Source organism: Bos indicus, chromosome 4 (genome assembly GCF_029378745.1).
Source record: "Bos indicus isolate NIAB-ARS_2022 breed Sahiwal x Tharparkar chromosome 4, NIAB-ARS_B.indTharparkar_mat_pri_1.0, whole genome shotgun sequence".
Classification (NCBI taxonomy): domain Eukaryota; kingdom Metazoa; phylum Chordata; class Mammalia; order Artiodactyla; family Bovidae; genus Bos; species Bos indicus.
Genome location: NC_091763.1, coordinates 77606630 through 77628889, shown reverse-complemented (window position 1 = coordinate 77628889; position 22260 = coordinate 77606630). Strand labels below are relative to the sequence as shown.

At 44.2% G+C, this 22260-nt stretch overlaps 1 protein-coding gene across 1 annotated transcript in view; it reads left to right on the top strand.

The window, feature by feature from the left end:
- BLVRA (biliverdin reductase A) overlaps window positions 1-22260 on the top strand; it is a 50271-nt gene that overhangs the window by 13387 nt on the left and 14624 nt on the right. Inside the window, exons 2-4 of the mRNA XM_019958961.2 lie at window positions 3035-3067; window positions 17552-17673; window positions 20784-20903. Coding sequence (XP_019814520.2) covers window positions 3056-3067; window positions 17552-17673; window positions 20784-20903 — 254 coding nt within the window. The 5' untranslated portion in view covers window positions 3035-3055. The remainder of the gene's footprint in view (window positions 1-3034; window positions 3068-17551; window positions 17674-20783; window positions 20904-22260) is intronic.

Sequence of the window (22260 nt, the reverse complement as noted above, 5' to 3'; positions counted from 1 at the left end):
TCTGTTTGACTTATTTCACTTAATATGATAATTATTAACTCTGGGTCCATTCATGGTGCTGCAAATGGCATTATTTCAATTCTTTTTATGGCTGAGTATTATTCCATTGTATATTTCCACATCTTCTTTATCCATTCCTCTGTGGATGAACATTTAGGTTCCTTCCATGTTTTGGCTATTACATATAAATTATGTGTGTATATGTGTGATATATATAATTGAATCACTTTGCTGTGCACCTTAAACTAACAACATTGTAAGTTAACTGTTAAATCTTGAAAAAAATTTTGTAATAAAAAAAAGGGGGAAGCAGCAGAATTGCTAGGTCAGAGTTCATTTGCTTACATTTGGAATTTTAATGGATGTTGCTAAACTGCTATCTGTGGAGATACCTATCTATAGTTCCCCAGTGATGTTAAGGAATTCACTGGTGGTCTAGTGGTTAGGACTCTGCACTTTCACTGCTGGGGTCCTGGGTTCAATCTCTAGTTGGGGAGCTAAGATCCTACAAGCTGCAAAACATGGCAAAAAAAAAATCAAAGATATTTGACTAACACTCTGTGGCAAACGTTCTGAATTCTTTGTCAGTCTGATAGAGCATCTGGGTAAAGTCATCTCACAACTGAGGTTGAGCACTGTTTGAGGAGTCACCAGATTTTCCTATTTTGGGAATCAGTGAGCATTATAGAACTAGAAGAGATGTTAGAGATGAAGTCCAGCCGTTCAGCCTACAAATGGGGAACCTGTTTGACCAGGGTCACTTGAACAGTCCTTGACTGAAGCCAGATCAAACCCTATATCTCCTGTTTATTATAGCAGCTCTCTGGCTGAGTGTCAGACAGCCCTGGAAAGGCCTCTGGAGCATTCTGGGTTTGGCTCCAGAGCCAGGAAGCTGAAAGTTACAGCTCAGAACCACAACACAATGACTGTGAGGCCAAGTGCTTTAACCTACCCTGAACTTCAGGTCCCTCGTATGTAACGTGGAGTTGATATTATTAGCCTTTTTGTCAGTTTTCAAAGATTAGGTTCATGTAGATAAAGTAGCTGACCCAGTCCTCTCACAACTGTTATCCACCTCCTCATGTTTGTTATCTGACTTCCACACCCACATGTAAGCCCCAAGGGACACTCACACTAACATTCTCAACCATATAAGTAACTTACCATAGAGTGATAGAGAGGAATCTGTGAGGGGCAGGCTCCTCCGGGAGCCCCTGTAGTCTAGACCATTGCCCAGCACACATCCTTGACTTGGTTCTGGCTTCTTCTGGCTTTGCCATCAGTGTCTTGGTTATTCTTTGGAGGTATTTTATGAACAAGAAGACATCACGCCCATACTGACTCCCGAGGACCTGAGAAGAAAGCTCACCCTCTTTATCACTCACTCTCTGCTTTTTAGGGTCTGATTTCTAACAAGTTCTTCTGTTCAGATTTTCCAGGAAACTTGAAAAGCTTCCATATGGCCAGAGGAGAGACAACATGTGTACTGACCAGCGTGGGTCATGAGACCCACTGTCAAAAGCAGGAAGGAGGAACAGGAAGGGAGGAGGGAAGGGAATTACTGAAAACCTGTTATTTTCAGAAGGGAATTACTGAAAACCAGTTATTTTCAACACATAGCCTGGGGTGTTGAAGGCTGAAGATTGCCAGGAGTCAAGGCTTTTAAAGATGGGTATTATTTTTGCTGTTGCTAGTCAGTTCGTTTCACTACGCGTAACCCTTTTGTATTCTGAAAGAGAATAAAATCAAATGCAGGACTGGTCCAAGGACAGGGGCTACCTCAGCCTCCCTTTCTGGAGGCCCTGGAGGGCTCTCCTTCCCCTTCTCGGCTCCTCAGGAGCATCCTTTTTGTTGGCATCCCGGACAACCCCTCACCCCAGATGGAAGGGCTGGAGAGGCTTCCTTAGTCCCTTCTCCATCACTTCTGTCCCCCCACCCTCACTCACCATCCTAGTTAAAATCAAGTGAAAATTCTAACTGCTCTGAAAATGAATGAGAAAGTTCACTCTTAGGGACCCATCCATTCTGCTCTCAATTCTAGTGATTCTCCAAGAGTGCTTCTCTGACCGTCTGAGCACGGTCTCCTAGATGCCTGTTGAAAATGCACACTCTTAGCCTCCCTCCCTTGTAGAAGCTCTGGGGTTGCAACCCAGAAAAGCGCATTTCCAACAGGCAGCCCCAGGAGTCCATTAAAGTTTGGAACCCCCAAACTTTAGAACCCCACTATTCTGTACAAGTTCCTTATTTCTTTCCCTTCTCTCTCGTTTCCCCTCATCTTTTTCTTTCCTTATTCCTTGTGACTCTTGCTCCCCTGTCTCCTCCCTTCTCCCTCCTCCTTAATGCCAAGGCTTCAGAGTAGCCCACTGAACTTTTTTTTTTTTTAACTTTTATTGGAGTATAGTTCATTTACAATATTGTATTAGTTGCAGGTGTACAGCAAAGTGAATCAGTTAATGTATATACACATATATCCACTCTTTTTTAGATTCTTTTCTCATATAAGTCACTACAGAATATTGAGTATAGCGTTTCCTGTGCTATACAGTAGGCCCTTAGTAGTTACCTATCTTATACATAGTAGTGTATATGCATGCGTCCTGATTTTTTAACATATTTAAGTCCCTGGGAAACTCAGCGAGGAGGGAAAAAAGAAGGTATATATTTCTTACTGCCTTGTTTGTCCCCATAAAAGAAGGGTAGACAGGAAGCCTCTCCAAGCCCCAACTTTGGGAAATGCATCATTGTTTTAAGCACACAGAGGCATCCCTTCCAATATAGGAGAAAACCTTAGAGGTTGGCAGTATCCTTTAGAGAAACAGTACTGGTATGATGTCCCAGGGGGGCCAGCGAGTACCTGTCTCAGAACAGACACCTGGGTCCCCTCACTGGTGGGCAAGGTTTTGAAGGCATTTAAGGGAGATGGAGACAACTGGACAGGAAGTGGGGGAGAAGGGGTGGTGATCAAGGAGAGTGTCTGCGCAGAGTTGGGGGCGAGTGCCACCAAGGTCCTGAACCTCTGCTTTTGTTTTCACAGCTTCTACAGAAAGAGACCAAGATGAACACAGAGGTGAGTTCTCTAAGAGGACCGATTTAAAGATGCTTTTCTTGCAGCATGCCTCATTTCTTCTTCACAGAGCGTCTTTCCCTCCAGAGCTTTCGGAAACATCAGCACAAACTTGAAAACATGTCCCCTGCATCCTGCCATGCACGTGGCTCTGGGTGATATGGGAAGAAATAGGCCCTTCTGAGCTCTTATCTATGTCTGTCCAGCTTCAGTTAGATTAGAATTTATCTACCTCAGTTAATCCTGAAACAACACTCATGGGCTGGGGTGGAGTGGGCTACAATGGAGCATGGCAGCCACTGGGCCCTAGTGTTATTCTGGGGACAATTAACTCTGCTTAGAAGGACCTCCCTCTGCATTACCTCCTTGTATTCTCACTTCCACTGAACTTGTTCTTCAGTCCAGTGAGGTGCCTTGTGTCTTTGCACCTTTGTTTTTTCCTGACCAATCAGCCCTTTCTGCTTTCACTGCCTTCAGGTCCAGCTAGACGCTGGGGTCCTCTCCTCCACTACTGCTGTGCTCATGCCCCAGCTCCTTTCCCCTTGTCCTCCTGATCCTGCATGGCCAGCCCAGAGGCCATGCCCAGAGGAGGGTGGTCTTCGGTGAGTGGCATAGTTTCATGCTATTTGCAGCTGACAAACTTCTCAAAACCCTCATCTGGGTACTCAGCATGCCCACCAGACCCTCTCCTTGGCCCCCAGACAGCTCTCTCTCCCTCTGCCCTGAATAGCCAGGTCCAGTCTTCCTCACTCCTCCCAGCTGCTTCCTCACTCTTAGCTTCTGATCACCTTTTACTTTGTGGAGAAAATTTGCAACCATCAGACATCATCTCTCTCAATTTCTGCCTCCCCATTTGTCTTGTTTTTTTTCCTAGAGGAAGGGATTTTTATCAGTGAGAAAGCTCCAGACTGCAAGTACAGAAAATCCCAATTTAATGTGGTTTTTGTCCTAGAAGTCCAGATGGAGGGCAGGCTCCAGGGCGGGGCTGATCCAGTGGCTCAGCCATCTCATCAAAGATCTAGGATCTTTTCATCTCTTTGCTCTCATCTAAGTGTTGGCTTCATCTGGGAGATAGTGGCCCTCATGGTGATAGGAATGGCTGCCAGCAGCGGTTGGGGCTACATGCATCCTCATTCACTCTGAGTGGGAGAAAGAGATGGATTCCTGCAGCTCTCCCAGAAGAGTGGGAGCCTCCTTTCTTGAAGTTCCACCAAGTGCCTTTTTAGGCCTCACTGGCCAGATCTGGGTCCCATGCCCATTCCTGGACCAATTACTGTGTCAGAGGAACCAGGATTTTCTCAGCTAGAGCATCTTCTCCTGTACCCCAGAGCTGGATCTGGGAAGAAGGAAGGGGAGTGGACTTCAGGAAAGGACCCACTGCATCCCATCCCAGACATTTCTTGTGAATGTGAGTCGACTGAAAAAAATGCAAAGTTGAGAATTACGTGTTATGGGCAGACTTACTGAGAACTTAAGCCTGGGCTACGGCCTCTCTTATAGCTCTGAGGGACTGCTCTAAAGAGGTAAGGGACGTGCCAAGGATATATAGAAGTTTTTGCAAACAAACACAAAAAAACAAAAAAACGGGTAGTTGGAAGGTAATCAAAAGATTACTGTTAATTAAAGGAAAACAACTATCTCAAATTAGTGAATTTATCACTTTTGTGTGTATGAGAAGATGCAAGAGTCTAGGCTTATTGAAATCATTCTTTTGATATGCACCTTAGCTACCCCAGACCGGTACCCTACTCCTTCCCATCTCAAGTCCCCTGAGGGTGCACCGTTGCGGGTAGCTGCAGAAGCTGCTGGCGTGGTAGCCTCAACATCCTTTGTTTACTGGCGTGACAAGCAACACTGTCCACACTCAGAACTGAAGACTCTGCTGCCTGTTCAGATTCTGTACCACCTCTCTGAATTCCTCTTTGAGCGGCTGCATTGTTCAACTTGTTTCTACTGGTTCTTTCCCATCAGCATTTCCAACTGCTTTAGTTTTTACTTTTTCAGAACGAAACAACACCTGAGGTCTTCTCAAGCTGCTGTAATCCTGTTTTCTCATCCATCCCCTTCAGAGGGAGGGTTGTTGACATGCTCAACCTGCTGTAGTCTTTTCCTAGCATTATACTGAAATTCATCTTTAAAAAGTAGTTTTTTAATATAATTCTAAAAGAAACACGTACCTCTATGTTCATAGCAGTACTATTCACAATAGTCACAATACGGAAACACCCTAAATGTCCATCAACAGATGAATGGAGAAAGAAGATGTGGTGCATGCATATGATGGAACACTACTCAGCCGCAAGAAGAAGGAAATAATGCCGTTTGCAGCAACACAGACACAACCAAAGATTATCATACTGAAGTGAAGTAAATCAGAAAGAGAAAGACACACTGTATCACTTGTGGAATCTAAAATATGGCACAAATGAGCCTATCTACAAAACAGAAAGAGACTCATTGACATAGAGAGCATACTTCTGGTTGCCAAGGGGGAAGTGGGGAGGGAGAGATGGACTGGGAGTTTGGGGTTGGTTGATGCAAACTATTACATTTAGAATGGATAAACAACAAGGTCCTAATGTATAGCACTGAGAACTATATCCAATCTCTGGTGATAAACCATAATAGAAAAGAGAATGTATATATGTATAAAACAAAAAGCAAGTTTTTTTAAAAAAATTCATTTTTGTAGTAGTGTTCATACACAGACCTAGAACAAAACTCAAAAGCTACAAAATGTTAAATAGTCAAAAGTGAGTGTCCTCACTACCTAATCACCCCAGCCTCCCCTACCCCAGGGTTGACCTCTGTTAACCATTTTCTGGTGCCTCTGCCCTCTTATCCTAAGACCCCATGACTCGCTCTAATTCTCATGGTCTTGGAAATTGTGCAAAAAGAGTAGAAACTTTGCACTCATATTAAGCTCACGGAGCCTGGCTCAGTAATAGTTCTGTTAATCGTCAACTACCCCTTCTGTTCTGTAATTTCGACTTTCCTTCTTTGGTGGCTTTTCTCTCTTAACCTTTTAAAAATATTCCCAGACCGTGGGACCCCCTCTAACTAGTCTGCCTCCTCTTCTGCCTTAAACACCCTGTAACTACCTTCTGTGACCCCCTTCTCACTTCCATTTCCTGTCTGATCCCTGGGCAGCCTGACCTGGTCCTCACTGCTCTGGTAAAAACATCTCAGAGCTCTCTCTCTCTCTCTGGAAGTGATACCTCCCTTGTGTGAATTTCCATGGCCCTTTAATGATCACTTCTTTTGTGACCTTCCATTCTCTGACTTGGGTAGAGCTGTCCGTGTGCCTCCTTCATCTTAGCATCCCCACAGCATCTGACCTGGTGCCTCAAATACCATGTGTTTTCACTGAGTGGCAGTTGACTCAGTGATGGGATGACTCATAGACTGTCTAGTCATCATGTACAGCAATCCAGAGCTTGCGTGAAAGATTAGTGAAAATGCAGAGGAAGAGAAACCTGCAGTGACTTGAGGCTGGCTGGAGCAGGGAGGGAGGAGTAGGCTGTCAGCTGCAGTCAGACCTTTGGTTTCAGAGGATTTGTCCGAGGCAGCAAAGACTCCCAGGATTTCCAGCACGTCATGCTGGGTGCCTGATAGAATTTGCAGAGCCCCTGGCCTTTTCCCGGAAGTTCAGACCACAGTGGTCAAGTGAGGCTGGTGGTTGGAGTCTAGCACAGAACATGAGGATCTAGGTCAGGGTGGGACGGCCAGGTGGAAATGCCCAGTTGGCATTCCTTCCTGGGTCTAGAGCTTGGAGGAGAGGACAGCTCATTGTGCACAATGTTGGAACCTTCAGCACAACGGTGGTCTTGGAAACCTTAAGAATGAGAGGCACCCCTCCCCTACTTGGGGAATACGGGGAGGAGAGATCAGGGGGACAGGATTGAGCATGGGGAAACGTGCACCACTAGGGTACAGGATGAAGAGGGAAAGCGGTGACGAGTGAAAAGGAAATCTCGCTGTGAGGTGAGGGAAGACAAGGAAGGAGTGAATTTTAAGAAGGTCCCCTCAAGTATCAAACAGGAGTGAGGTCCAGGAGAATGCCACCTAGGGAAAGCCCTTGAATTTGGCTAAGATCTAAGATGACCTGTAATGAGGCAGAGAGGTTTGGTAGTGAAACCCAGATTACAGCTGAACTGGAAGGGTGAGTGGGGAGAGCAGACACAGCCTGGAGTTGTGGAGTGTCGGCTGATTTGGGGGCAGTGGGCACCACCAGGGGCAGAGTGTCCTGGAGGGCAGACAGCAGAGGACACCCAGCTCTATGGAAGGGAGCAGGGTGTAAGCCCAACTCTGTACAAATTGTAGAGTTCTCATCTACTCAGAGCATTCCTTGGATTTTCATATCTATCTTAAGTGTTTGTATTTTGGATAACATACATTCACATGATTCAAAATTTTAAAGAATTTCACACACACAAAAACTTTATCCTGAGAAGTCCTCTTCTCTCCCAGCTACTCTATTCTCATGGTCCAAAGCAACTACCCTTACTGGTTTCTTTCCTGTCCTTCCAGAGAGATTCAAAACATATATAAGTATTGTTTTTCCTTCAGCCATTGCCCCGCCCTCCTTTTTTTTTTTTTTTAAACATACACTAGAGCACATATCTTACACTGGTCTGTATTTTGCTTTTCTCACCCAACAATGTATCTTGGAGATCAGTCCCTTCCAGTACATAAAAAACTTTCTTGTTCTTTTTTTTTAATAGCTATGTAGCATTCCATTTTCAAAGTATACCATAATTATCTAACCAGCCTGCTATTGATAACATATACTTTATATTCAGTCTTTTGCTGTTACAAGCAAGGCTGCAATAAACCTGAGTCATTTCACTTATGTATGTGTTTTGAAAATAAATTCCCCCCATGCCCAACAAAGAGTATTTGCATGTTAAATGTTTCCAAGCTGTTCTCCACAAAGGTTGCCTGTTCTCCTCACCCTCCAGCAACATATGAACATGCCTGTTTTCCTATGCCAGCCAATGTATGGTCAAACTTACTGATTCTTGTAAATGAGTGAAAAACATTGGGTTGTCCTTCCTGACTGTTTACAATCATCATACCTCCTCCTGGAGTGGGAACCTGGCACTTGCCCTCATACCTTCCACTTTGAAGTTCTACAGTAATTTTACATTTTCTCCTACCCTCCTTATCTCAAAACAGAATTTTTTTTTCTGAGTTGGCAGAGTATGTGTTCTTAATTTCGGAATCCCATCATCTAATCTCGAGCTCCAAACACTTAGCTTCTCTGCATCCAAGACAGGGAGAGCTGGCTCACTTTGTGACGATAAGTTGGTCCCCAATTAGTTTTTGAGTCACTTTGCTGTCCTGTCTGTCTCTTTTCTGCATCTTGAAACTATTCTTGTTCCTTTGTTCCTTAAAACGGCACCTCTACAGGGCTGAATAAATGGCAACCTACTCCAGTGTTCTTGCCTGGAGAATCCCAGGGAAGGGGGAGCCTGGTAGGCTGCCGTCTGTGGGGTAGCACAGAGTTGGACACAACTGAAGCGACTTAGCAGCAGCAGCAGCAGTGCAGGGCTGAATATATAGTGCATTTTATCAAAAATTCAAGACAGCAGGGCACAGCAAGACAACTGAAATGGAATTTTAGACATTCTAGAAACCTGTTGCCCACCCCTCCGCTGGGCATATCTCACCATCTCCTTTCTCTGCATACTTCAGCCTCCTGATAATCTACATGCACGTTCCCCTTTCTACTCTTTCCTCCCATTTCCTCTGCTTTCTGCAGGTTCTCACCCTGAAAGTTTTAGCTACTAAATTGCAGAGGAGTTTAGCCATCTCTTTGACTTTTTTTTTTTTTAGCATTGTCCCACTCTTTGTGACCCCTATATAGTCTATGGAATTCTCCACACCAGAATACTGGAGTGGGTAGCCTTTTCCTTCTCCAGAGGATCTTCCCAACCCAGGGATCGAACCCAGGTCTCCTGCATTGCAGACAGATTCTTTACCAACTGAGCCCAAGGTTTAGTCTCCTTATATTTGGAGATTTTTCAGTTATCGTTCTGTTACTGATTTCTAGTTTAATTCCATTGTGGTCTCAGATTAAACATTGTATGATTTCTGTGTTTTGAAACTTGTGGAGGTGTATTTTATAACCCGTCTGTCTTGGTGAATGTTTCGTGTATGCTTGAGAAGAATGCATCCTGCTGCTGTTGGGTGAAGCAGACTACAGATGCCAGTTTTGTCCAGTTGATTGGTAGTGCTGAGTGCGAATGTGTCCTTCCTGATTTTTCTGCCTTTTCGATCTGTCCATTTCTGTTAGAGGGGTGTTGGAGTGTGATGCAGCTGATTTTGGATTCATCTGCTTCTCTTCGCGGTTGTTCTATCAGATTTCACCTAATGTAGTTGGTGCCCTTTTGTTAGGTGCACACGTGTTGGATCTTGTTATGTAATGCCCTTCTTGCAATTAACATAACTACTCCTGCTGTCTTTTGTTTATAGTGTTAGCATGATATATTTGTCTCCATCCATTTACTTTTAATCCATATGTGTCTTTATATTTAAAGTGTTTTCTTGTAGGCAACATAGAGTTGAGTCTTGATTTTTGGTCCACTCCAACAATCTTTATCTTTTAATTGATGCATTTAGACCATTAACATTCAAAGTGATTACTGATATAGGTGGATTAATATTTGTTATTGTTGGCAACCCACTCCAGTATTCTTGCCTGGAAAATCCCATGGACAGAGGAGCTAGTAGGCTACAGTCCACGGGGTCGCAAAGAGTCGGACACGACTGAGCGACTTCACTCTATTCATTGACTTTGTTCTTTGGTCCTATTTTTGCCTTCCACTCTTCTTCTGCTTTTTATGATGTAAACTGAGTATTTTATATAGTTCCTATTCTCTTTTTTCTTAGCATATTGATTATACTTCGTTTTTTAAACTTTTTTATTGGTTGTGCCAGAGCGTGCAATATACATTTACAACTAATTCAAATCCACTTTCAAATAATACCTGTACCACCTCACAGGTAGTGTGAATACTGTAAAATAACAATAATCCCATTCCTTCTTCTTGTCCTGTGGATCAGTGCTGTCATTCATTTCACTTACGTATATGCATTTACATAAACATAAATATATACATCAGCATACATAATTCAATACTTTGTTGCTGTTATTATTTTATTTAGATCAACTAAGAATAAGAAAAATAAAGTTTGTATTTTACTTTCACTTAATCCGTCTTCCTTTCTTTAGGTAGATCTGAGTTTCTCACCTGTAATATTTTTCTTCTCTCTAAAGAAATTCTTTTAATATTTCTTGCAAGCTAGGTCTACTACAAATTCCCTCAAATTTTTGTTTGTCTGAGAAAGTCTTTATTTCTCCTTCACTTTGGAAGGATAACTTCACAGGGTACAGAATTCTAGGTTGGTAAGTTTTTTCCTCTTGACACATGAAATATTTCATTCCACTCTCCTTTCTTGTATGGTTGTTGAGGAGAAGTTGGATATAATTTTTATCTTTGTTCTGTAGGTAAGGTTTTTTTCTCTCTGGCTTCTTTCAGGATTTTTTTTTTCTTTATCTTTGCTTTTCTGTAATCTGAAAATGATATGCCTAAACATCATTTTTTGGGGACAGGGCATTTATCCTGTTTGGCATTCTCTGAACTTCCTAGATCTGTGGTTTGGTGTCTGACGTTAGTTTAGGGAAATTCTTATTTATTATTATTTCAAATATATCTTGTGTTCTTTTCTCTCTTCCTTCTCTTTCCGGTGTTCTCATTACATGTGTGTTACACCATTTGTAGTGACCCACAGTCCTTGGATATTCTCTTCCTTTTTTCAGTCTCTGTTCTCTTTGCTTTTCAAGTTTTCGGGGGTTACTATTGAGATATCCTCAGTTTTAGGGATTCTTTCCAGTGCCGTGTCTAGTCTACTAGTAAACCATAAAAGGCATTCTTCATTTCTGTTACATTGTGTTTGATCTCTAGCATTTCTTTTTTATTCTGTCTCAGGATGTCTCTCAATTTCTTACATTGCCCATCTGTTCTTAGATGTTTTCTACTTTATCCATTAGATCCTTATCATAGTAATCATGCTGCTGCTAAGTCACTTCAGTCGTGTCCAACTCTGTGCGACCCCATAGACGGCAGCCCACCAGACTCCCCTGTCCTTCTCCAGGCAAGAACACTGGAGTGGGTTGCCATTTCCTTCTCCAATGCATGAAAGTGAAAATTGAAAGTGAAGTCGCTCAGTCGTGTCCGACTCTTCGCAACCCCATGGACTGCAGCCTACCAGGCTCCTCCATCCATGGGATTTTCCAGGCAAAAGTACTGGAGTGGGGTGCCATTGCCTTCTCGGATAGTAATCATAGTTGTTTTAAATTCCCAGTCTCAGTAATTTCAACACTCCTGTTATGCTGGTTTTGATGCTTCTCTCTTTCTTCAGATTGTGTTTTTGTCTTGTTATGGCTTGTTGTTTTTTCTTGATCTCCAGACATGATGTATCATATAAAAGAAACTGCTTTAAATGGTGGGGAGGTGTAGGGGGAGGGGACACATTCTACAGTCCCATGATCAAGTCTCAGTCTTCTGGTGAGCCTATGGCTCTACACTATGAACCACAGAAGTATTTTTCAGTTTATTTTTCTGCCTCTCTTAGGTGGGGGAGTATGGCTAGAGTGGGCCAGAGTTGGGTGTTTCCTTTCTCCCAAATGGAATTCTAGAGTAGCCTGGAGTTTTGTACAGTTGACCCTTGAACAGTACCATGCTTAGAGGTGCTGACTGTCTGTATAGTTGAAAATCTGCCTATAACCCATAGTCTGCCCTCCATACACACAATTCCTATCCACAATTCTGCATCCACAGATTCAACCAGCCACGATTGTCTAGTACAGTGATAATTTAAAATGGAAAAAAATCCACATATAAGCACTGTTCAAACCCATGTTGTTCAAGGGTCAACTGTTTTTTCCTACCCTGCAGTCAGTTAGGGTCTAATAATACCCCAGCAGGTTAGGGACTGGTTAACTAGTTTCCTGTAAGGGCAGTCTCCTTAGGAAATACAAAGCACTGGTGATTTCAAGAGTGATGCTTTTACCCAGTCTTGTTGGAAATATGAGAGGAAACATGTCCAGTATTTACTGTGAGAACCTGGTCAAGCTCCTGGAGGTAAATGTCACAAAACTGAGAGGGTCTTCCTGCGACTGGGTCTCTCTGGAGTTTCTAGGTCTCAGAGTTGTCCGCACTGAGCCCCCAGTCACTCATCTGTTACAGTTCAGGCTTTCCTACGGCTTCCTGCTGTGGTTTCCACTCTTGAGTCTCTGCTCCACCAAGTTATTCTCTGCGTTAGTCCCTCAGTTTCTCCAGTCGTGGGGGCAGCAGTTTGCCTCATGTTCTCACCTCTCTTAAGGATCCTAGAGGAGTTCATTTTAGTTAGTTTTTCAGTCTGGTTAGCTGTTTATTTGTCCAGGTAGAGCAGCAGCTTGGAGAGCAGAGCAAGCTCCTTACGTGTAAAGTGGGAAACCAGAAGCCTTCATCTCTTTGATTTGCAGTTTCCTTTCAGAACATGCCTTGATGCCTCATGTAACATGAACAGACACAGGTGAAATGGTCTAGGAAAGTCATTTTTCTCAAAGATGAAGTTCTTTCCCAACGAGGAACTCAGTTGTTAATATGTCAGCATTTTCACCCATATCTTGTCCCTTGGTATCAGTTTTGCAAGGAAATGTTGTCTAAATGAAATTTGAAAGCACTTTCAGTCAGACACTACCCAAGCCAGGTTTACAAGTGTGTGTGTATCATTAATTATTAAAATGGAAAAAGTGACTTGGCTTCTTACAGATAAGGAAGCTGTTTCTTAACCTCATGCCTCTTTTAAAGCTAACAGAAACCTATGATCCTCGTTATTTTCTGTAATGTAATTTAGTAGTTAATTTAGTAGTTAATCTTAATCTACTAAACTACTTAATCTACTAAATCTGTAATTTAGTAGTTAATCTTAGGAATACCATAAATATTCAGCCTCATAAGGAGATTGCTTGTTTCCTTTTCCGTGTGAAAGAAGAAACAAATATTTGATCAGTCTCATAAGGAAATTGCTTGTTTCCTTTTCTGAACGAAAGAAGCAGCAAATATTTGATCAGACGTGTATTTTGGCTGCTCAGTACAGATTACTCTAAAGACTGTCTTTCTTCTTTTTTGTGTATGAGACTGTCAAAAATAAAAATTAATAGCTAGACTTGTAACCCAGAGGCACTAACTGGGCCAAACGGCCTGTTGTCAGTTGGGCATTGTGGCCACAAGCTTAGAACTACATTTCCCAAAGTTCCATTTCACGTGTGAACTTGGCCAGTGAGAGGCGCTCCCGGGAGATTTGGAGGCTGAAGAAAGAAACTTATTCAGAGGGCACAGTTGCTCTTCCAAGCTTCAGGCTGCAGATGCTTTCCTGAGGTCTTGGCTTCCAGGCAAACTCTTGAGAATCACTTGCTTGATTGCAGTAGGAGATGGTCAGTGATGGCTTCTCTGGCTTTACCTCCCCAGTGGTTGCAATGGTGATGTAAACCTCTGACTCCCCATGTTAAAACTCTGTGCTTAGAACACATTACTGAATCCTGACTGGTACCTTGAGCAGTTTATAAGTTATGTAACAACAGCAGTACAAAGTCAGGGAGACAGGAAGTGGAAGTATACTGTTGTAAGGTTCTTATGTTTGAAATGATACAATGTTATCTCAGTCATGACTTAGCAACTGAACAACTCTCATGAACACAGATGCAAATATTTAAAATAAGATTTTGGCAAATAGAATCAACAGTATATGTAAAGGATAATACATTATGACCAAGTGAGGTTTATCCTAGGAATGAAAGGTGTCATTGTATCAACGGACTTTAAGAAGAAAAATATCATATGATCATCTCAATAGACACAGAAAAGGCACTTGACAAAGTTAGACCATTTATGGTTTTAAAATGTAAACAAAATATGAATAAATGGAAATATCCACATCCTGATAAAGGATATCTACAAAAAAATCTATAGCCAAGATCATTCTTCATGGTAAAAGAACAAATTTTATCCCCAAAGATTAAAAGCTAAGCAAGATTGTCCTTTCTTACTGCTCCTGTTCAAAATCATACCCACCCAGGGCAGTCAGGCAAGAAAAATGAGTAAAGCACATACAGATTGGAAATAAAATCATTTCTAGTCACATCTCACTCTATGGTCTATGTGGAGAATTTAATAGAATTACAAAAAAAGCTGCTAGAAGTAATAAGTGAGTTCAGCAAGATTGCAAGATGCCAAGTCAGTATACAGAAATCAGTTGTACGTCTATATAAGCACAATGAGCAATTGGAAATGGAAGGTAAAGTATAATTTCATTTATAAATAAAATTTATAATAGCACTAAAAATCATAAAAATTTAAGTATAAATTTAACAAAATGGGTACAGAATCTATCCACTGAAAATGACAGAATGAAACAAATCAAGGACCTAAATAAATGTAAATATATGACATATTCACGGATTAGAAGATTTACTTTACTGAAGATGTTGGGGTTTTTCCCTCAAACTTATCCATAAATTCAATATAATCCCACTCAAAATTCTGGCAGGAATTTTTATTTTATTTCATTTTATTTATTTAGTAATTGATTCTAAAATGTGTATGTAAAGGGAGGAGAACTAGAATTTTGAAAAACAAAATGAATTCACAGTAATAGACTTCCATACTTACCATAAAACTATAGTAATCAAGACAGCTTCCACCAAGGTACAAAGGCATTTCAATAGAACAAGGTTTGTCTTTCTCAATACTTGATATTAGGACAATTGGATAGTGTATTCAAATAAAACAAAACAAAAAAGCTTGATGGCTTCCAGAGAAGGTGACCTGTGAGCTGGGTTTAAGCACCCAGTATATTTAAAGACAGGCCTGGCATACCCCTGCCTAGTTGTGGATAGTTGATACAGCCTGTGGAATAATCAGACCTCACCAGTGGAGATTTATAGATGGCGAATAAACACATGAAACAGTGCTGCTCATCATCGTTAGTCATTGCTGCTGCTGCTGCTAAGTCACTTCAGTCGTGTCCAACTCTGTGCAACCCCATAGACAGCAGCCCATGAGGCTCCCCCGTCCCTGGGATTCTCCAGGCAAGAACATTGGAGTGGGTTGCCATTTCCTTCTCCAATGCATGAAAATGAAAAGTGAAAGTGAAGTCGCTCAGTCGTATCCAACTCTTAGGGACCCCATGGACTGCAGCCTACCAGGCTCCTCCGTCCATGGGATTTTCCAGGCAAGAGTACTGGAGTGGGGTGCCATTGCCTCCTCCACATTAGTCATTATGGAACTGCAAATAAGAAACCTCAATGAGAGACCACAACACACCTATTATAAGGACTAAAATGAAAAGAGGAGAAGACCTGATGATACCAGGTGCTGGCAAGAATGCAGAACCACTGGACCTCTCAGACATCAGTGACAGAATGCAAAACAGTATAAACGCATTGTTTTAAGTGGAAGCCAGACCCAAAAGACTGCATATTGTGATTTCACTTATACGATATTCTAGAAAAGGCAAAACTACTGGGATGGCAAGACAAGTCGATGGTTGCCTGCCAGGGGAAACAGTTGACTGCAAAGGGGTATGGGTAATTTTGGAGGGGATGATAGAACTGTTCTGTATCTTGATTGTGGTAGGTATGTAAGTGTGTGTTGGTCAGAACCCATAGAACTGTACACGAAATGGGTGATCTTCATTATATGCAAAAAGAAAAATCTAACTGATACCATCAGGAAAGCCTTCATATGGTTTAAGATGCCCAAGTCTTGAACGCTTTGAAGGCATCCCCCTGTGGATGGTAGGGAGAAGCTCCTTCCAAGCAAAGAGAACAGGATTTGCAAAGACTGGGAGGGAGCAAACAGTCCTGTGTGTTCTTGGGAGGTCGGAAGCATAAAGTTATAAAGTGGAGGTGACTGAAAGGCAGTGCTGGAGAAGCAGGCTGGAGCTGGGTTGTGGAAGGACTCGTGTTTGGTAGAAAACATGGACTTGGATTTTTTTTCCCCCTTCAATTGTTTTCTTACAAACTGTCTCATGGTTTGGGCTGCTGTACAGTGCCACAGAAATTCTCTTGAAGTTCGGAGTCTAGAAGTCTGAGATCACGCTGAGATATGGGGGGCCCCCTTTGTGGGCTGCAGACTGCTGACTCCTCCTCATGTTCTCACGTGAGCAGAGAGCAGGGAGAGGAGTCAGGCTGTCTTGTGACTCTTGCAAAAGTACCAACCCCATTCGTGGGGGCTCCTCCCGCATGACTTCATCTCACCCTGATTACCCAGAGGCCCCACCTCCTACTACCATCATACTGGGGGACAGGGATCCCAATATGCCTTTTGAGGGATACAGTCATTCAGTCTGTAACAGTTGGGAAAATGAAGAGCTTTAATCAGGGGAAGGACTTAGTTTTCATCTGAAGCATCTGCTCTGGCAGGCCGGGGTACCACCCTTGGGGAGGGTGAGACCAGGAGGGGATTTATCAGATCATTAGGAAAGGGGGCAAACTCTGTAGGAAATGGTGACACACTCAGATGACAAAGGTGAAGGAAAGGGGAACCTAAGGGGGACATTCAAGTTTCTGTGCTCGGAGGCATCCAAGAAGAACTGGGTTTGAGGTTTATATATAGAGAGAATTTTTATCAGTTTGGATTATAGTAAGTTGCTATATAACTTGAAAAACTTGAGTTGATTTTTCATTCTAATACTATATGCATTGTACCCAAATAATGAGTAAGCTGTCACAGTAGGCTGAGAGTGACATTAGTTGGAACCCAGGAAGCCACGGTGGTGAGGAGTCTGAATAAGGTGACCGTGTGCCCACGTGCCCTGTCCCCCCGAATCTCACTGAGCACTGTCACTTCTGTATGACTCTCCGCTGCATCAGATTTGCGCGTCCACTGGAGGAGATTTAGGGAGGACAGAGGTACCAGACTAGGGCTGGGTACAGCTTCAAGATGAAGGTCTTTCATTAGGGGGGAGGTGGCCGTAGAAGTGGGTGGAGAGCCAAGTGTGCAAGGAGCCTTTTCCATGGATAACACAGGTCAGAGCAGCCACAGAAATATTGTGGGGAAGCTGACTTCTCTCCAACCCTGCATTTCAGGGAGTCTCATTCCCCTTCCCCTGCTGTGGGTTCTGTGATCTGTGTTGGCTCCTGGCTTGCTTGTCTGGTCCCTGACTGGTCCTGCCCACATGTCTGTTTTGCTGTTCTATGCTATCTGCCCAGACTGTTTTATTTTAGGGGGTGTTCTTTTAGATTTTAATAAATGTTTGTTGGATTTTAAATTTTGTCAGAATGAAAAATATTTGGTCTTTTCAGTTGATATTGTACTCAAGCCAAACAAGTTCAGCATCTATACACGGCAGGGAGGGACAGAAATACTCAAGTTAAACATTGTAAGTATGATCCTGAACCATTTTTAAACCCCACCTCGATCCCCTGTGTTTCAGCCCGAGAGGAAGTTTGGCGTGGTGGTGGTGGGCGTCGGCAGAGCCGGCTCCGTACGGATGCGGGACCTGCGGAATCCACACGCTTCCTCAGCGTTCCTGAACCTGATTGGCTTCGTGTCCAGGTGGCTTTGCCTTGTGCCCTGTAATTCCCCGGGAGCTGGGTGCAATGGATTAGGGTTCTCCAGACCCCAGAGAGAGCAAGCCAGCTCTGGGATCATTCCAGGGAACTGTGCAGGGTCAGCCCCACAAGATCTCAGACGGGCCTGGGAACTAAAGAGCGCTGGCCCTGCAACTGGGATGTGCAGTGAGTCATCCTGTAGGGGACCGCAAAGGCAGAGGCGGGGAGGGTGAGCACAGGGCCTACGGTGACAGGAGGGGCACAGTGAACGCACGTGGGTTGGCCTGAAAGAAGCTTTAGGTGTGTTCCATCAGTTAACTATGACAGCCTTCCCAGGGCCCTGGGCTTTGTAAGCCTGACCAGTTATTTGACATCAATGCCAATATCAACCTACTTGACAGATCCAGAAGCTGAACTGCAGAGAGGTTAAGTAATTTGCCTGATGTCTCACAGCTGGAGAAATCGAAGAGCTGGACAACAGTGCACGTCTATCCGATTCCAAAGCCCGGCTTTTAAACACCATGTATTCATTTCCCCTTTGATAATTCTGTACCCTGCTTTCAAGGATTATCATTTATGTCCTGTAACTCAGCCAAAACCTAACTTTAACTGCGTTTCTTCTTCCCTTACTCACCCTCAGCTCCTCCTTGACCCCCACCACTTCCACACACACTACTTACAAAACTCACACCGTGGAACATCAGTTACCAGCAGTCATTGTGAACCTGAGGTAGGCCCTGTGTGAGCCCAGGCACTGGGGCAGAGAGCAAGTCAGGCAGGTCTCTGCTTTTTAGTGCTTTAGAGAAATCACCTAAATGTCAATACTTAGACAAGCTTAAGTAATCATCATGACGGTCCATGTAGAAGTTCTTTCGTATTTTAGTTTATGGGACCTGCCTTCTTCCAGTTTGCCTGTCTCAAAACCTAGCCCTTCCTTAAGGACTTAAAGTGAATTTAGGGCACAGAGGCAACCCAGAAGTGCTGGCAACCTGCCCTTGGTCAGTCTTCCCCTCGCAGGAGGAGTCTAAGGGAGCAGCACAGATGGGAGACTTGATACCAACCTGCCCTTGGTCAGTCTTCCCCTCGCAGGAGGAGTCTAAGGGAGCAGCACAGATGGGAGACTTGATACCAACCTGCCCTTGGTCAGTCTTCCCCTCGCAGGAGGAGTCTAAGGGAGCAGCACAGATGGGAGACTTGATACCGTGATTAGCAGCACTGTTCCTCCCCTGCTGCCCTGCCTGCATTTGGGATCTCACGAACCAGGGCTCTGGGCTGAAGGGGGGCTTCTGCTTCCCCATCAGCCCTCCTCTGCTAGCTGCTGCTATGCCTCACCTACCCAGGTCCCATAGGATGGCCAGCTCATCCTCCCTTCCCCTCGCTTTACCACCCCCCTGCTGTTATCACACTGTCCCCTCGCCACATGATCTGTTCCTCACAACCTACCTGCTAAGACCTCTTACCTCCCCAGGAATCCTCTTCTGAAACCCTGAACTGGGTGTTCCTTGCCTTCCTGGAATCTCCCACTTGTACCCTAGGCACAGCATCCCTCTGGTTATTTTTATTTGGCCATGCTGCATGGTGTGTGGGATCTTAGTTCCCCAACCAGGCATCAAACCCGTGACTCCTGCATTGGAAGCACAGAGTTTTAGCCACTGACCCACCAGGGAAGACCCCACCTCCTGTTATTCTTGTGTTGTAGTTATGTAGTCTCTTCCTCCCTCTACCAGACCAAGCTTGCTAGAAGCTGAAGACTTTAGTTCATTCCCCACTGTTGCAGAATCCAGTAATCGAGAAACCAAGCACCACACTTGGAGAATTGGAGAACTCAGGTTTATTATGCCGGTGAGCCCGAAAGAGTCAACACTACAAGCCCTGAGCCCCGAATAAAGGGGTTACAGAGTTTTATAGACAGACTATAGTGGGCAAATCTAGCTGCTAATAGGGTGGTTTAAGGGGTTTCGTGAGCATGGGAACAGCAGTCAAGATGGGGAGGAGGACGCTTGACCTTTACATGGACAGGCATGATTAAGCAGGTTTGCAGGGCTGGGCAACTGCAAACAGCAGGACAAGGGTGAGTGAGATAAGCTCCAGTTCCTAGTGTTGTAAGTCTTTCTGAGACTACGTGACCTATGTGATCCAGACTTTGCAAGGAGCAAGCTGAGTTACAGAGGCAGAACGAGCAGGAGGTTATGTAAAATTTTAACTTTTCCTCTTTACCACATCTTCCCTACTGGGAAGGCACAGGGAGGCAAGCAAGAGGCATTGGTCAGACCAAGCAGTGCAAATGGGGTGGCCCCCACAGGAAAGAGCCTACCACAATGTTCTTCAGCAGCCAAATTCCCCCAGCTGCCCGCTGGCTGCTGCCACTCAAGGGGGCTCTGCGCTGCCCCCAAGCCTCCTGCCAGCTGCCCTGTTTCCTTTGTGACAACCTTGGTTGGAGGATTGCTCCTCTGCCCCAGCCTCAGTCCCAGGGCAGTGTGCAGCCAGCACTCTCAGCTGTTCTAAAGCAGGGGTCCTTCTTACTGTGTGGGAGTCAGAAGGCTCAGGCTCCTGTCCTGCCCCTACTACAGTTAGCTGTGGAGCCCCTGCCTCTCTGGGCTTTGTCAGCTTGGCTATAAAGGAGGCAGTGATGCCCGCCTTCTGCTTGATGGACACAAGGCCGTGATGTACGTGAAGGAGCTCAAAGCCACGCAGCACTGGGCCCCTCAGAGGTGTTAGTGTCTTGGATCTCGATTAGGTTTGACAGTCCTAGTGTCTGGCCAAGTACTTGGAGCTGGCAGTGACCATAGAGATTACTTCTTATGAGATAACAGGAGATCCGTTCTTTTTATTTTAGAGATGACGTAAATTCAAAGGCTCCCACATCATACAGGCTGTTAGCGGTGGTATCAGCACTCAATGCCAGTTCCCCAATTTCTTACTCTGTGCTGGAGGCTCTGTTTCTTACTCTGTGCTGGAAGTGCCGTGGAAATGAGATGGAAGAAATTGCTCTCTTCATTTCCAAAAACTGATCACCAGGACATTGTTGGGAGCTGGGGAGCAGGATGGCACTCATTTATTCTCAGCCGATGTTCTGCCTGCTTTGAGTCCCATTTGTCTGTTCTTCTCAAACAGACGAGAGCTGGGGAGCATTGATGAGGTGCCGCAAATTTCTCTGGAAGATGCTCTTTCCAGTCAAGAGGTCGAGGTTGCTTTTATCTGCAGTGAGAGCTCCAGCCACGAGGACTACATCAGGTGGGTGTTCAAGTCCTCACCTTGCACAGTCGTACAGGACAATGGAAATGCCTGGGCTGACGTCTTACACAGGGGTCTTAATAAGCAGTGGGATGGACCCAGGACTTTAAAAAATTATTGTCAAAATGTTAACTCTCACTATGGGTTATAAAGGTATAAGGACATGAAAAATATAGTAGAAATAATATTTAGTTCACCATAATTTAAAACATTAGACACATTAAGAATTAAAGTGCCTTATTTCATTGTAAAAATTTTATTGAGAGTAGTTTGACTAGTGCCTACCTTCTTAGAATCTGCCTACAATGTGGGAGACCTGGGTTCGATCCCTGGGTTGGGAAGATCTCCTGGAGAAGGGAAAGGCTACCCACTGCAGTATTCTGGCCTGGAGAATTCCATGGACAGAGGAGCCTGGCAGGCTATAGTCCACCGGCCACAGAGTTAGACACGACTGAGCGACCAACATTTGCCTTCTTCTCAGCGTATAATTTAGGATATGGAGCCAATGTCTTTTTTGTGCCTTGGAGAAATGCCATAGTTCTTTCAGCTTCCAACATTTTATCCTTTGTACTTTAAACAACATGAAATCTCTCTGAGAATATCTCTAGGAGTTCTTTAATAGGAAGTGTTTTTTGCCATGAGATGATTAAGGAAATAGTGGTGGCCTAAGATTGGGGAGGTTGCATTATATTCATAGAGTAAGAGAAATGAAATGTCTCCCCCACACATACCCTACCCCCTGCCCCACCTTTGAATGCAAAGCCTAGAGCTCTCCAGGCATTTGGTGGCATGGAGCCTGGAAGGAAGAGCCCCATGGAAGACCTGGCAGCTAACAAGGCAGTGTCACCTGCCCCTAGAGCTCAGCTTTCCGTTTAGGCCCTGACATTAAACTACAGCTACTTCTGCAGTGTGGTTGCCCAGAAGTCAGCTGCTCTCTCTTTATCACACTCACTCTAAATGTGGACAGAGCACCTTTATGTGGATCCCCTTAACCTTCTTTGGCACCAGAGAAGACCTGAACGAAGTAATCATATAATTCCCATACTTATCAATGTTTGTCCCTAGAATATCTGGAGCATAAAAGCCGCACTTCTGAGCACAGCACTCTGGGTCCTTCCCTTACATCAGACTCCCAGCTCCTTTTAGGACCTCATTTCTCTCTCTCTCCCCTCCCCTGCCACACAGAAACGCTGAAATTCACACCATGTCTCAATGGACAAAGCCCCATAAATGCCCAAGCCCCTGCCTATGCTGTTCATCGTGAAACACCCTCATCTCCTGGCACCTGGAAAATGCCTGTTTACACTTCAAGACCCAGTTCAGAGCCTTAGTGAAATGTTTTCCAATTGCCTCAGAC